The sequence below is a fragment of the Oenanthe melanoleuca genome, chromosome 13, assembly GCF_029582105.1.
Source record: "Oenanthe melanoleuca isolate GR-GAL-2019-014 chromosome 13, OMel1.0, whole genome shotgun sequence".
Classification (NCBI taxonomy): Eukaryota; Metazoa; Chordata; class Aves; order Passeriformes; family Muscicapidae; genus Oenanthe; species Oenanthe melanoleuca.
The window spans coordinates 18,070,523-18,085,870 of NC_079347.1; the positions used below are offsets into that span (position 1 = coordinate 18,070,523).

A 15,348-nucleotide genomic window follows, 5' to 3' on the forward strand; every position below is an offset into this window, starting at 1 on the left:
GCAGATTATTCAAACACTGAAAATGAAATATCTCCCAAGAAAACACAACATAATTGCTAGCTTGGCAGATTTGTTTCAAAAGTCTAGTCGAGGCAAACCAGGAATTTCCACTACTGACTTTGGTTTGTTCACAAAAAGATGATGCTTCTTCAATATTTTTGGGGGTTTTAAGTGTGCAGGCTAGGTGCAGGTTTTTATTAGATGTCAGAGGTACATTTGATTCCAGAACCTCCCACTTAAGTGTAATTTAAATCTTGCAAACATCCTACACATGTACCTTATGCTACATAGAGTGAAAATAACATTATAGAAGTGAATCATCACTAAAGCTGGCAGATATTCCAGGGCCATGCCACAGAAGGAGGACTTTGAGTACTAAGAGGGAGCAAAATGACTTTGATATCATTTTAGATTTTCTGGTAGTGATGGCCATTTTAGGATATCTGGATGGCAGAGGTAAGAGTTTTCCCCTTCAATCTGTTTCTGTCTAGTACCAAGTCAATTCCAGTTGTTGGCATCTAAAAGTGGGGACTTGATCCAATATGAAGCAGATTTGCTAAGACAGAATGAATTTGTGTTTGAGGCACAGTGCTGGAAAATATGAAGTTTTATTTCTGTTCCTAACCGTGACACACACACACCTGATATGTGACTTAGAAAAGGCCAAACTCTGAAAGTTACTGGTTAATTTTGAAAATCTGGACCTCTTGTTTCTCTTACCACAGTTTATTTTTTGCAGAAGCCAATGCTGCAATATCTCACATCATTCATATCAGAACTATATTTTTCAATCTCCTTTAAAGAAAATATTTTCTTTTTAATTTCAGGACTCTCAGCATAAAGGCACCTATGCCTTTCTGATTTAAAGATTTTTGTATTTTCTTTTAAAATAATTTCTTCCCTCAGTTAACTGGCTGATGAAATGTGCAGTGTTTTCACTGAGGGATTGGGTGGTGCCATATTGAAATAATCTCCAATCAGTGCATTTTTCAGTAAATCTCCCCTAATGTTTATCTGGCAGGCTTAAACCCCCTGGCATGATTACACAAGCACACCTTGGCAAGGCACTGTGCTGTAAAGGGAGATGGAGATAACTATTTCTGTTTTCTCACAGGAAACCTGCGAATCCCTCCTGGACTTAACCCTGGAAGAGGTGAAGAAGAGCTACGAGCACCACAAACCGCAGAGGAAGCTTTTTGGCATCATCCCCACGTCTGTCCCTGAGGCCCCCAGCCCCGAGTTTGGGCTGGTGATCGAGGGGCAGACCCTGAGCCTGGTGCTGCAGGGGGGGCTGGAGCAGAAGCTGCTGGCGCTGGCGCAGCGCTGCCGCGCCGTGCTCTGCTGCCGCTGCACGCCCCTGCACAAGGCCATGGTGGTCAGGCTGCTCAGGAGGCACCTCAGGGCCATGACCCTCTCCATAGGTACCTCCACTCTCACAGCAGATGGATTTCTGTGAGAGAATGCGTGGGGTGTATTGTACGGGGCAGATAGATGCAGTGAGCGAACAGCATTGATTTATCGTTCCTTTATATTATGTATATAGAGGTCTAAATATATATATTATCTTTATATTTCCATATATGAAAGTCCTTCTTCAGCTTTCACTTTAAACAAGATGAAGGCACTCCAAATTCAGAATCTCCCAGCAGTGCCTTTCATGCACATCACTACAAACTGATACATATACAACTTACCTCAAAAATGTCCTTGTTTTGGGCCTGGAAATCACTCAAGATTAGTCACTATTCTATCTTTTCATAAAGCTTTTTTTCTGTCAGATTTTCTCAGCTAGTGAAAACATAATTATCTTCAGAGTGGTATTAAGCACTGACTCATTGCTTTTTACCTCTAAATAGTGTGAAATGCTTTGGGTTTTCTACCACACTTTTGTTAAGTGATGCCACTAAAATCCTTGATGAATTGATTTAGAGGACTCCAAACTAAAAAATACACCTCTGTGGACAAAACAGAAACAGGAGGGTCTATTGTATTTTTGAAATATTGGTTTGTCTTACAGTTCAAACTATAAGCTTTCAGCCTTCTGCTTCATTCACTTTACCACTAACATAATTTACAATCTCCACATTGCAAGTGGAAAGCATGGCTGTTCTTTCCCAGGAAATTTGCTTACATATTTAATATATTGCTACAAGTTGAAACGAGCAAAATAATTCTTGAAACTGGCTTGTTTACATTTGCAATCAGCTTTGTCATAGATTCAGAGGATTCAGTGAAATAGGGTGTTGCAAAGCATGTTCCTGAGCCTGTCCCAGTGCTGGATTTTGCCCTGGCTGAGCTGGGTCTCCTGGGAAGGAGACACCAAGACCAGAGCCTTGATGTCACACATCAGTTTTTACTGATCCAGATGCATGTTAGTACAGAATATTTGAAATAATCAGCATAGCTGAGATTACTTCCTTCTTCTGAGGGAGGCACCATTTCTTGCACTGTTATAATTCTGTCCTGTCTTCCACTCTAGGGGATGGTGCAAATGATGTAAGTATGATTCAAGCAGCTGATGTTGGAATTGGAATATCTGGCCAAGAAGGCATGCAGGTATCCTCTCAGTTTCTTTCCTCTTTTGTCAGGTAGTCTCTTGAGGCTTAATAAGTTCCATAGTAGCCCTACACTCTCAAGTGTCATCCTAAAAATGCAAGTTGGCATCATAAATTAATATGCAGCTTGTAATTATGGATCCAGAAAAAAAAAAGCATTATCAAGTGAGGACAAACCTGTGTTTGCTCAAAAGATTGGAAAATTAGCTGATGTGTACCCAGAGTTAGGTGAGCATCTGGTTTCTGAATCTCAGCTGCTGCATTTCCAGGTTTTGTGGATTCTCTTCCACTGTCTTCTGCCCTGAATCCTTTCCCACACATCCCCTTCCTTATCCTCTTTAAATGGAGAGTTCTGCAGAGATACAAAGCTCTAACTTTGTTCTTGAGGGTTAATTTGTTGGTTCGTTTCTTCTACAAAATTCAACTGGAGGAAATTATTTCAAATTTATTGTTCAAATTTCATTGCATAGCATGTGAAAAGGATGTATTGTAAATGACCTTCTGTTCCTTCTCCCACAGGCTGTGATGGCCAGTGACTTTGCAATATCCAGATTTAAGCACCTCAAAAAGCTCCTCCTTGTCCACGGGCATTGGTGCTATTCTCGCCTGGCAAAGATGGTGATTTACTTTTTCTACAAAAATGTGGTAAGGTGATTAAAATTATGGAGTTTTCATCCTGGCAAAGGTTGATTCCAGCTCTGGGGGTTTTCTTGGTTGGTTGTTTTTGGTTTTTGCAGGTTATACTCTTACTTTTTATAAAGGTACAGTTCATGTTTCCTCACTTTACAAATTTATAGTATGTCCCTTCCTTCTCAGCAAGGTGCTGCATAGAGCACTGAGGAAAATACAGGCTCTAAATATATTTTGAAACAGCATTATTCCAGAGGAAGAAAGGACTCAAGGCTCAGTAACTTCATATGGTAGCACAAGAAACTTTATTAATAATATCCATGAGCTTCAAAATAAAATTTGCATAAGACAGATCAGATTATTAGCACTCAAATGTTGATGAGTGTGTACTAAGAATTGCCTGCCTGTGAAACCTCTGAATTTTAATAGGAACCACTTGCAAGTAATGATGCAGTCATATCTGTCATTTTTATTAAAAATTTAATACATATGTAAATGAGCTATGCTTTGGACTATGATACAAAGTGGAAAAAAATTAAGTAATTCAGTTTCTACAAGGCTAGGCAAACAAGTCTATTTGATATGAAACAGACTGAGCATAAAAGGCTTTTTATTTAGAATTCAAGGTATCTGCTTTTTGTGGAGTTTTTAATAATTTTCAATAAGGAGTACTTCTTATCACTGTTAATTTATAGTGGAAATGAACTCTTTCCTTTTTTTTGACATCATTTTAGAGTTCAAAGGGTTTTTATTTGCAAGGTGAAATAGTTCTCCAGACTAGGATGCTGCTGCTCTTTAATCTCCCCTGTAGCACTGAGGAGCAGCACACCTTTGGTCCCACAATTCTGAAAGGATCCTGGTGCTCAGGGCTGTGAGCAGTTTACTTAATTATTCCCTGACATGTTCTTAAAGAACCATAATGGCTTTAAAAAAGCTGTATCACAGTGGATCCTTAAGTTGTATTGCCTCATAGAATGAAGTGTCCTGTCCTCTCAGGAGACCCCTAATAACCAGTGTCTCAATAAAGGTCACAGGTGGAGCTGTGTGTTTGTATCTGCTTCTCCCCAGTGCTACGTCAACCTGCTCTTCTGGTACCAGTTCTTCTGTGGGTTCTCAGGCAGCACCATGGTAGATTACTGGCAGATGATCTTTTTCAACCTCTTCTTCACCTCAGTGCCCCCCCTTCTCTTTGGAGTCCTTGATAAAGATGTTTCTGCAGAAACACTCCTACGTCTGCCTGAGCTGTACAAGAATGGACAAAATTCAGAGGTATGGCATGATGGCTGAAATAACTGCTTGATAATCCAAAGGGCTGCAGGTGCTTTTGCTTAGAAATGAGGGAAGGAAGAAAAGAGTTTAGACTGACTTGGAACATTGAAACAACAGGAGCCAAATCTTCTCTCTCTCCAGTACTGCATTCTGCTCCATGGGAGCTGGGATACCATAGGTCACTAGATAAATATAAATATGACAAATTAAAATGGCACAAAATAAGTGTTTCATTAGAAGAAAGGATTTTTGACCAATTTTGTAACTCTACAAATAGCTTGGATAAAGAATTTGAGGAATAAGATCCCTTGTGAAGGGATGCAACATTGGCAAAATTCAGCTTTTAACACTCTTGGTTGACTTGGTAATATTGCTATGGTCTGTCTGTACTTAACACAGATAAAATGCCTGTTTAGAGATAAGCCTTTGGTTGAATCAGCTGCTCAAGAGGCATTTACTCCTGGAAGAAGACCAGTTAGCAATAATTAGTAGTCTGAATGGAAGAAAAACAGACAGCAATTATGTTTGCAGGACAGGCTAGAGACATATATCCCATCATAATGACTGTTACCTATAAACTCCTGCAGATATACAACTTGTCAACTTTTATTATCACAATGCTGGATGCCTTCTATCAAAGCCTCATTTGCTTCTTTGTCCCCTACTTGGTAAGTAGCAGGTTTATTCATATTCTCACTCTCCTGTCCACCTTAGAAGTTGTAAATTCAGTTCTGAATAGTCAGGGTTCACCACAGCCTCTCTGCCTGTTTTGTAGATGTACAAAGACTCTGACATAGATGTGTTCTCCTTTGGCAACCCCATCAACACCATCTCCCTCCTGACCATTCTCTTGCACCTGGCTCTAGAAATGAAGACGTGGGTACGTGTTTGACTGGTCCTGTTCACAGCACTGCTTTATTTTTTTGTGAATGTTGCATCTTGTGTAGGCATAGAATTCTCCTTCAGAGTCATTTACCTGAATTCTGGGTGACAAAAAGTAACAGGTACACTAAGATTTCACAAAATGCCAGAATTTGTTGTTAGCCCCAGGTTAATACCTTCATGTCCACAGTGACAGAATTTGTTTCTACCATGCCTTTGGACAGGACAGTACAAAATATTTGCATACCTCAATATATGAGGAAGTGTTACTTGGAGAATGGTATTCACTGCTGTTTTCTACATTCATTTCTGGCTGTTTCTCCTACTGCAGATCTCAGCAAAGTGCTGTTAGGTGCATTCTTTCCAGCTGTCTTTGCTCCTGCCTTACACCCAGTCAGGGTCTCACAGGCATCCCTTGTGCTTGCAGACTGTGCTGCAGCTGGTGACCATGATCTGCAGTGTGGCTTTATACTTCATCTTCTCAGTGATCTACAATGCTGCCTGCCTGACCTGCAACCCTCCCACCAACCCTTACTGGATTATGGAGAGGCAGCTCAAAGACCCCATCTTCTATTTGCTGTGCCTCATCACCCCTGTCATCGCCCTCCTACCAAGGTTTGAATCTTTTCCTTCTGTGGGTTTGGAGTGAAGAAACAATAACGATGTGTACAGATATGGAATGTGTCAGACAGTGCTGCATAGGGATAAGTGATCAGCATGGAAGTCAGATGCCTGAGTTCAACCTCCCAGCTCATGAGCTATTCATTTATTCAGTTATATAACCCTAGATCAGTCACTATATATCTTACTTTTCCCATCAGGAAAACTCACAGTTAAGATCCTTGCTGCCTCAGCAGGTTACTGAGGTTAAGAGTTATATATTCGTATCTTCAAATCTGGAAAACTGCTGTTCCTTCATTTAGGTACCCCAGATAATTTTCTGCACAGTCCTTCATCTGCAGAATATCCAGGACCCATTTCTACTACAACTGAGCTTGCCAGCAGATCACAGCAGTGGAGAAACCAGCCTTTGCTAAAATGCACTAAATTTAAAGTTCCATTCCATGATCCATTGCACTGTGCTGCCTGCTCCCTATCTCCTTGGTGTCTTGAGGTTCTGGATTCATTCTAACAGGTTTTTTAGAAATAATTGGGGGTTCTTCCCCTCAGTCCTGCCTTTGGTTTGAGCTGCCCTGTGCCCTGCCTGCTCTGGGCTTCCCTTGGAGCACATCTGGCAGTGCACATCTGCACCTCAAAACTGCCTCTGCACAGGGACACAAACTACACAGCAGTAAGTACAAAAGCCCTCAACTCTGAGAAGAAGAAAGGGGTCTGAATTTCATGTTTATTGGCAAGAGAAGAGGCACTGTGTTTCTTGTAGTTTTCCCACATATGAACCTGGTTATTTCCTCAGCTGTGGAGGGCAGACTGTGCTCTGCCAGGACACCTGCAGAGACCCAACAGGTAACTGAGTCTCACACCCTGCACAGACCCCAACAGGAATTGGTCCTGACACCCTGCAGGGCTGTGGGGAGGGCAGGAGCAAGGGAGAGCAGTTTACAGGATGGCAGGCACAGTTTCCCATCCCTTCTCTGTCCTCCTGTCTGCTTCACCTGATACAGAAAATGAGGGGAAACACACAGGATATTGTGATATCTACACAGAAAGTCTTGGGCTCTCCCATGCTCCTGACTTCCTGACCAGACCTGAGACTCTGTTGGGATTGACCAGCCAGAGCACAGGCACAGCAGGTAAACTTCATCCTCTCCTGCTTGAGCAAGCCCAAGAAATCCACTGCCTGAAAAGCCCTCTCTGTACTGAGTGCCCCTTGTTAGCCTTTTTAATCCTGTCATTCTTGTTTATGCATGCATTAGCAGCAGGATGTGAGGATAGCACCTTTCTAAATGCAATTTCACAGAGTTCCCGTGTTTGTTTTAAAATACATGTTGAAGCCACCTATGTAAAGGTCAAATCCTAATAAAAAGATGCTTTGGAAGAGACTGATTTTCACACAAAGCTGACATAACAATGGGGAGAGGATGTACACTGTCTCACAGCACACAATATTTACTTATATGAGTTCTATGTTCTGCAAAGGGCAGGTAGGACACTTTTGTTGCTGCTTTCTGAAAAAATCCAAAAGCTGATGTTTTTAACTTCTGGTTTTCCCATATCTAACAAAATAAGATCTCTTCTTTAGCCTGTTTTAGCAGTATATATACAGCTTCCAACTTTTCAAATATTGTATCTCTTGCTATTTTTTTCTATTTTTCTTCAGCAAAAAAGTAGTTATAAAACTAAAAAACAATTGTTTATAGATATAGTTGACTCTATACAGGTCAAGCTAAATATATAGTAACATGCTCTGCTGAGATCCAGGAGTCAACTTTCATCTGCCAAGTATAAGATGCCTACCAGATGTCTGTAGTGCAATGGAAAATGAGTTATCTGGATTTGGGTTGTGATCTGTATATGAGATGTTGATGATGGAATAAGCCCACTGGTAAAAATATCCATTCCCTTCCTCCTTTATAGGTTCTTAATTTTTTCTCTACGAGGAACCTTTGGAGCATCTCTCCTTCTGAAAGCACAGCAAGTAGATAAACTTCCTAAGGGACAGCAGGAGCTTGAAATCCAGAAACTCAGATCAAGAAAAGAAGCTACTGCTGGTGCACCTGTGGCATCACCTGCATCTAATGATGACCTTGACCAAAGCATCAGCCACTTGTGTGTGTCACCATTTCTACACCCAGCAGCAGCCCTGTCCCACAGGGACACAGAAAATCAGGGAGTTTCTGCCTCTGATCCTCTTGGGAAAAAGATACACGAGGAAGGCTATTACTTCTTTAATAGGTGGGCAGAGGAAGAATCTGCTGCTACTGATTCTTCAGCAGGGCCTTTCTTTGGCCACCATCCCCTTGTACCCAGCAGGGAAACAGCTCCTGGGCAGGATGGTGGCAAACTGACTAAAGATTATCCCAACAACTTCCATCTGGGCGGTCACCGGCGCTCAGTGAGTGCAGTGACACTCTGAGGAAACATTCAGAAATGGAGCCCACAGCCCATGTGGAGAAGGACTCAACAGGGAAAATAAAAATGATAATGCTTAGCCATTATGCTCACTGGAAATGGAGAGACAGGTGACTGGAGGAGTGCAATAGCAACTCCAATATGCAACATCAGCTGGATGCATCAATGGGTTTATCATTACATGACTTTTTGGTCTTCCTGTTTTGGTCATTATACAGGAATATTACATGAGCATCATGCAATTGCTAAGAATTGCACAATTATTTTCTTTCAAATATCTTCATATCATATTAATAGGGACTACTTGAAGTTTCACTGTTATTATTATGCTGTTGAGTTAATAGAGAGAGAATCCATTCTTTTTTAAACCAAGTCTTAAAGCAATGCATCCCACTCTAGATTTTTGCTATCAAAATCTTAAAAAGAGCTTAGTAACTTCAAAATTATAACCTGCAGATGCTAAAGATTTTTTGCAGAATAACAGCAATGGAGAGACATTAGATAATGTTCCAGGTTTTAATATATGTACTTCACACATACAACATTATCAGCTCTACAGCCTGTTTCCTTGTAAGAGTAAACTTAGGATTTTTATGCAGATAGTGGTTTGACCTGATACTGTTAAGAGGAGGACAAATGAGCTTATAAAGATGAAGAATACAAATAGTGAACTATGTGAAGTGCCAAGACAACTTGGTGGTGAGTGGAGTCTGCTTCTTCATACCTACAAAAGTAGACAGATATAACAAGTCACATTCAAGGACTTATGTCCTACAATTCTAAAGCTGTCACTGATTTTTCCTCTAAAAATTCAGTTTCTTATTTCAATTCCCTGTATTGTTATGTGGTGCTACTGTATCAATCAAGTATGAATCATGCTCCTTCACACAGTTGGTCATATTTGTTAGTTGATGGGTCTCAATAATGGAGATTTGGCCATATTTGAAGGTCACTAATCACATTGTAGTAAGTACATGGTGTAAAATGACCAAAATATGCATAATATGATAACCCTTTTTGGTATCTCAGGGCAAAAATCTGCAGGAGAAAACAGTGAGATGTCACCATCATAACTACTTATTGCAATGCAATGAAAGGTGACTGTGGTATTTCTTATAGAAATGTTGACTAGGAAGACCATTTCCTAAGATTTTCTTCACAATGTGGGATGAAATCTGACCTCATTTAAAATTCAAACTATCTGTACTTGTGTAAATCTACCACTGGTTCTGATTTAATAGGTTTTTAGCCTTTTTTAATACATGCAGTATTTAGCTATTTACTACCTATGACAACATGTGATCTTTCCAATAACTGTCTTGAGGTGACTTTATGATGCTTGTATCCCCAAATCATCTGTTGGTGTTGAATATTCAAGTTCTGCAGCTTTAAGACTGGTTCCAGGAGTAAACAGGGAAAAAAAGGAGTGCAGTTTGTCATCAGAGACTGCAGGTGCTCCCCTCCATTCTTCACACAGACTGTGCTGGCTGCAGTGGGTGGTGGGAGAGCTTCTTTTTGCTTTTAGTTAATTTTTCTGTCTAGCTTAAGCAAAAGAGTCCTCTGGACTGTTTTGTTCCTGTTTTCTTAGAATTGTTTGAACCTGCTCTGGACTGAAAACCCATTGGAGCACCAGGAGCTCACACCTGTGGCTCACCTGTGACATTTCCCAGGCCAGAGAGACTGAGAACAGCCTGAGTGAGCTGAGACCCACAGAGGGGCTGAGAACAGCCTGAGTGAGCTGGGCTGTGACCCACAAAAAAGACTCTTCTGAGTTTGCCAACTCCTTCTAAGCAGCAAGAAGTTTTGCTGTTTGGTATTGTTCAATTTTGTGCTGGAAAGTGCTTTTGTCAGTTAAATAAACAGGTTTTTTTCCCACTTCTCTCTCAGAGAATATTTTTTACCTGAACCAGTTAAAAACCCCCATTCAGAAGTTTCCTCCCTAAACCAAAACACAACCTCTTTAGCAAATGCTAATTTATCTTCTGTATGTTATAATAATTACTGTAGCCAGTGTCTTCAAGTTCTTAATTTGAAACAACTCAGGCAAAATTGAGTAGAATATCTCCCACTGGGATTTCTGGTAGCCAGAGCAAGATCATATGTAAGAACTCCTTTTGTTAGAGTATTAATTGTCAGCAGTGAAACAATTCATTATGAGATTTTTTTGCATGATGAACAAAAGGAAGGAAATTAGGTATAGATTATATTTTTGTTATTGGGGGGTGAGATTGCTCAAATGTTTGCTCACTACCTGGGAATGAACTTGCAGCAGCAAGACTAAAGATCAATTATTTACCATTCACAACTTTTTTTTTTTTTTTTACATTAAATGATCCATTTCCTTTGAACTTAAAGAAGATGTCAATTCCTTACACATTATACTCCAAAATGTGAAGTGTTTTGTAGAAATAAGTGTGATAAGGTCATGCTTTGCTCTGTTGTTGAGAGGACAAAAACAGAGGTGAGGGAGTCACCCATGAGCAGCAAACTCATGTTTCCAGAGGCTGTTCCTCTGTGTAGCAGGAACACTTATCAGAAAAACTAGATTATAAATGAATGTGCAAGAGGCTAGACAGGTTTTGTTTAACCAAATCTGGAAGATTTCCTGAATTTAATGCCAATTATTTGCCTTTCCTGAACTGAAAGCCAGGAATTAATCTCATATTTTCTCATCAGTCTTTGCAAAACAGTTCTACCATGCATTTTGCCCTGGCTTACGGTCAGAAATAGCATAGAGGGGAGGGTTGCTTTAAGAAAGGGAGGGAAAACAGGATTAATTAGGAACTCCAACAAAATAACCCCTAAATGGGATGTATTTCCTGCTATATCTGGGAATATAAGAAGTGGAAGGGTCCTCTTCTAACTAGTTTCTAGGCTGTAATGAAAAATAGTTGTGTCAGTTAAAAGAAAGAAATAATCCAATTTGGCATGGATGCCTTAAATAATTCTGTAACTAAACATACAAACTGATAATTCTGTTGTGTGCTAGATTACCAAAAATGGTCCAATGGATGAATTTATCTGGAGAGTTTGCAACATAGAGGAAAACCACCCCTTCATTTTCCTTGATCTTGAGGAGAGAGAAGTTGGAAATAAACAGAAACAAATCTCCCCTTTCTGTATCTCCCCTCCTGGTGACAGTGCTGCTGGCATTTCTCCAAAGCAGATTCTGCCTCATATTAACTGTGGAACAATGAGATCTTCCTTCTGCTCCTGGCTATGCCCTTCCCATGAACTGTCTCATGTTAAAAAAATGTCAAACAGGCACTTACTTCCCTTTGATCATGAGGTAAATTAGCTGATACTCTCCATCCTTTGGGAATATAAGATCAAGAGAAAACCTTTCTTTTCCAGTGAAAACAAACCTACAGCAAGACAGACAGTCTCCTAAGGAATTTCTTTGGAAGAAGAGAAGTGTATTTACTAAATGGGTTATTTAGACCTAACTGGATTTCCAAGGTAGCTTTATTTATTTCTTTCAAGACACATTTAATAATACTGTCAATGTCCATGTTCCATTAATTCTAATGTGAATGCTTCATAACAGAACAGGTGTCTCATTTTTAATGTATCCTCTGGTGATATTCAGTATTTCATATACCTGGACAATAGAACATTCAAATTAATAGAGGGATGTGTGAAAATACTGGATTCTTTTTATTCTTGTCTATGATGTTATTTTAATGACACTAAGCAATGCTTTGAGCTCTAATTATGTGAAAAAGAGGAGGTGATATCTCACACAGAGGTGAGCAGAAGACCTGCAGATCTGTTGGTTAATAGGTGCAGTCTCCTGCTTCTGGCAGGTCTGAGGAGCCACCCCTTGTGTTCCCAAACAGGCACAGTCTGGGCTCTTTGGGCACGAGGTGCAGGAAGTGGAAACACAAACACACCTTGTCCATGTCTGTCTCAGTATGGCCAGCTGGGAATGTCTCTGACATCTGCTGCAAGCCAGAAATAACTGTGCAGTGTAGAACACAGAGCTATGCAGGTGTGAGAGAGGAAGGATCCCAGTTTCTTCTCTTTCCTTACATCTCACTGTTAACACTCTGTGGGTTCTCTGCTGAAGCACAGTGAACAGCTACTTTTCCCAAAGATGAGTTGCATACACTTTCCCACTTTGCTGGCTGATGCTGCAATGTTTAACTCATTTGTTTGGTGTAGTTTGAGGTGCTGAATGAGCTGTATTAGCTGTAGGGGCAGGGTGACTGCAGGCAGGATGTGCCATGATTAGACACTTGTAAGCAGCACTGATGAGTGAAAATGCAAACGTGGAGACAAGAGGCTCTTGAAGATAATGGTCACAGAGGGTGAGATTTAAAGAGATGATCAAATAATATTGATAAGCTATAAAGTACTTTTGACATTGCCAGAGTCTGGAACTTGCTGCAATTATCAGTACATGAGACAACTGCAACCAGCACTTGCTGTCTGTAGTGTAACACCAGTTTATGCTCATTTACATGAAAAACACTGAGACTTGAATAGAGCCTGAATCACTATTTTTCAAAAGACAGGATCTGTGTCTGAAGGCTTAGAAAGCAGGGGTTATTCCCCCACTTTCCCAGGGCAGCTACTGAAGTGTGCAGGGTCTGGCCCAGGGGAGCTCTCCCATAGCTGAATAAATGAGCTGTTTTGGGTTCCAGAGGGGCTGTGGAATGATACTCTGAATGTTTAAGTGGGATTGGGAATGTAATCAGATGTCAGAGCTGAAGAGAGAGCTCACAACTGAAGTTAAAGGCACAGAAACAAAACAACAGAACTGACAGTGGTGGGGGGTTAATGGGAAAACCTCCTGTTGATACGTCCCCAGTTCTGTTCCTAAAAGCAGGACTGAAATTGTAGCATTTAGTGACTCAGAAATTCCCAATTCCTCATCCATTTGTCTTCAGTGGTGGGAAAGGCTACTCTGCTCTGCTGCCCCAGCAGCCTGGGAGCTGATTGAGAGGGTCACCAGGTGCTGACAGTGTATTTCCACCCAGAGCTCCATGCTGGGCTGCAGCTGAGGCAGGTTACACAGAGGCAGAGACAGTCTCTGGTGAAATTCCCCAGAGAAGGTGTTTTTTCTTCCAGCTGCTCTTGCTTTTACACACAGTCCTCTGTGATCCATCCCTGGACAAAGGCACACAGCTGGTTCCATCTGGCAGTGACAACCAAGGTCACTATTTGGCACTGACATGCAGTGGTGTTGCTGTGCTGAATCAGATGAATCACATCCTCCCAGACACTGAGGGACACCAGCTCCATGGCACTCCACCTTCCTGTCCCTGCTCTTTGATGAACTTTGGGAAGCACTGCACCTCCCAGGGGGCTGCAGCCCCCACTGGGGCTTAGCAGAGAGCAGTGGAAGGGAAGGGAAATGTTCAGGGCACTGGCTCAGGTGGGAAAAGAGCAGACAAAGAACACTGAGTACAGTATCAGCTCAAGAGACAAATAAAGCTGTATGCCATGAGAACCCTCCTCCTGCAGAGAAGAGTCCTGCTGTGGTCTGTGTTAGGTAACTCCTGGGGATGAAAAGCTGTCAGAAAATAGCATTTCGTGCCAGAGAGAAATTATATCTTTAGCCACTGTCCCCCATCATTCCCTGAAGACTTCACTCAAATCTTTTTGGTTCAAGGACCATTCACATGACACTTCTCAAGTTCTAACATCTGAATATGAAGTTCAACTGAAGCATCACACTGTAGTTTATAGATCCCACAGTGAGTAGAAGGACACCACTGTCCCCCAGCTCACCCTCACAGCAGCTCCCCTGGGGTTTTGTAATGAGAAAAACCACTTTAAAGACAACATATTTTATTGAAATATCTTGCACGAAAATAATTTAGCATTTAAATATTTAATTAGTTATTTTACACCAGTGTGTAATGTTGGAAAAGGGCCTTTTACAAAAACACACATACAAATAAGAAATTGTGCAATACAGAGGTGTGTTGCACTTAATGTAATATTTTAAATGAAGAGGAAAACACTCTGCTTAGCTTTTAATTATGTTTATTCCAAGCAGACACCAGAATAAAACTTTACTTGTCTTTTAAGTAACTGAGGTTTTTTTCTTTTAATCAAAAGCAAAACAAAATCCCTGAAGTGCATCAATTTCTCATTAGAACTGGAAATGAACTGACATCCTATGATATTGCCATTACACTTTAGTGTTCCACTGACATTTCAGGAGTTAAAAATGAAAAAATAGCTTTCAAAAAGCAGAATCTTCTTGATTAGAAAAACTTGTTTAAATTGTAATGGAAAGATCAGAACAATTTCATTAGTCTTCATTAAAGAAAATTAATATTATTTCTATTCCCTCAACATACAATCATCTATTGCAATTATTAATATTGCAGATGTTTCTTTTGTCCCAGCATTTAATGTATAAAGCTACAAACCTTCTTGCATGAAAAACAACTTATGATCACTAGAATGACATGCAGTTCATCTTTTTAAAGTTCATTAATTTTCTGTAAATAGAGCAGAGTCACTTTGCATTGTTTGCACTAATGGAGAGCTCAGAGCAGTTCACCCTCTTACTACTTATCATTCATTGGGGTGATAATTTTTAAAAGCTTTTAAATTAAAATGGTAAAGATAGTTAGGGGAAAGACACAGCCTTTCAGAATGTTTCAAGCATGATAGATTATGCCAGCAAAAACAAATGTTTCTCATTTAAGAAAAGTGCCACAGCTGGCTGCAGCTCCAACAGTTGCATTTCAAGGTGGTTTCCTATCCCCCACTTGTTTTAGGCAGCTTGTCCAGATCCATTTTGGAGCATAATTGAAGCAGCCCAGAGGGGCTCAGCCTCCTGCAGCTTGTCCCAGGACACCTGGCAGCCCTGGGTGGTGGCTTCAGCTTGGAGCTGGGCTGTGATGAGAGACCCATCCCAGCCTGGAGCCAGGCAGTGCCACCAGCACAGGGAGGTGACACCTCTGCTGAGCCCACCCAAGTGACACCTCTGCTGAGCTGATCACCCCTGGCCTCTCTCAGG

At 40.8% G+C, this 15,348-nt stretch overlaps 1 protein-coding gene across 1 annotated transcript in view; it reads left to right on the plus strand.

The window, feature by feature from the left end:
- The window catches only part of ATP10B (ATPase phospholipid transporting 10B (putative)), a 46,056-nt gene extending 35,991 nt beyond the window's left edge, over window positions 1-10,065 (plus strand). The window contains exons 14-21 of the mRNA XM_056502418.1: window positions 1,115-1,421; window positions 2,480-2,556; window positions 3,075-3,200; window positions 4,254-4,454; window positions 5,042-5,122; window positions 5,230-5,334; window positions 5,764-5,951; window positions 7,872-10,065. Of these exons, the coding sequence (XP_056358393.1) occupies window positions 1,115-1,421; window positions 2,480-2,556; window positions 3,075-3,200; window positions 4,254-4,454; window positions 5,042-5,122; window positions 5,230-5,334; window positions 5,764-5,951; window positions 7,872-8,370 (1,584 nt within the window). The 3' untranslated portion in view covers window positions 8,371-10,065. The remainder of the gene's footprint in view (window positions 1-1,114; window positions 1,422-2,479; window positions 2,557-3,074; window positions 3,201-4,253; window positions 4,455-5,041; window positions 5,123-5,229; window positions 5,335-5,763; window positions 5,952-7,871) is intronic.
- Window positions 10,066-15,348: the final 5,283 nt, after the last annotated feature.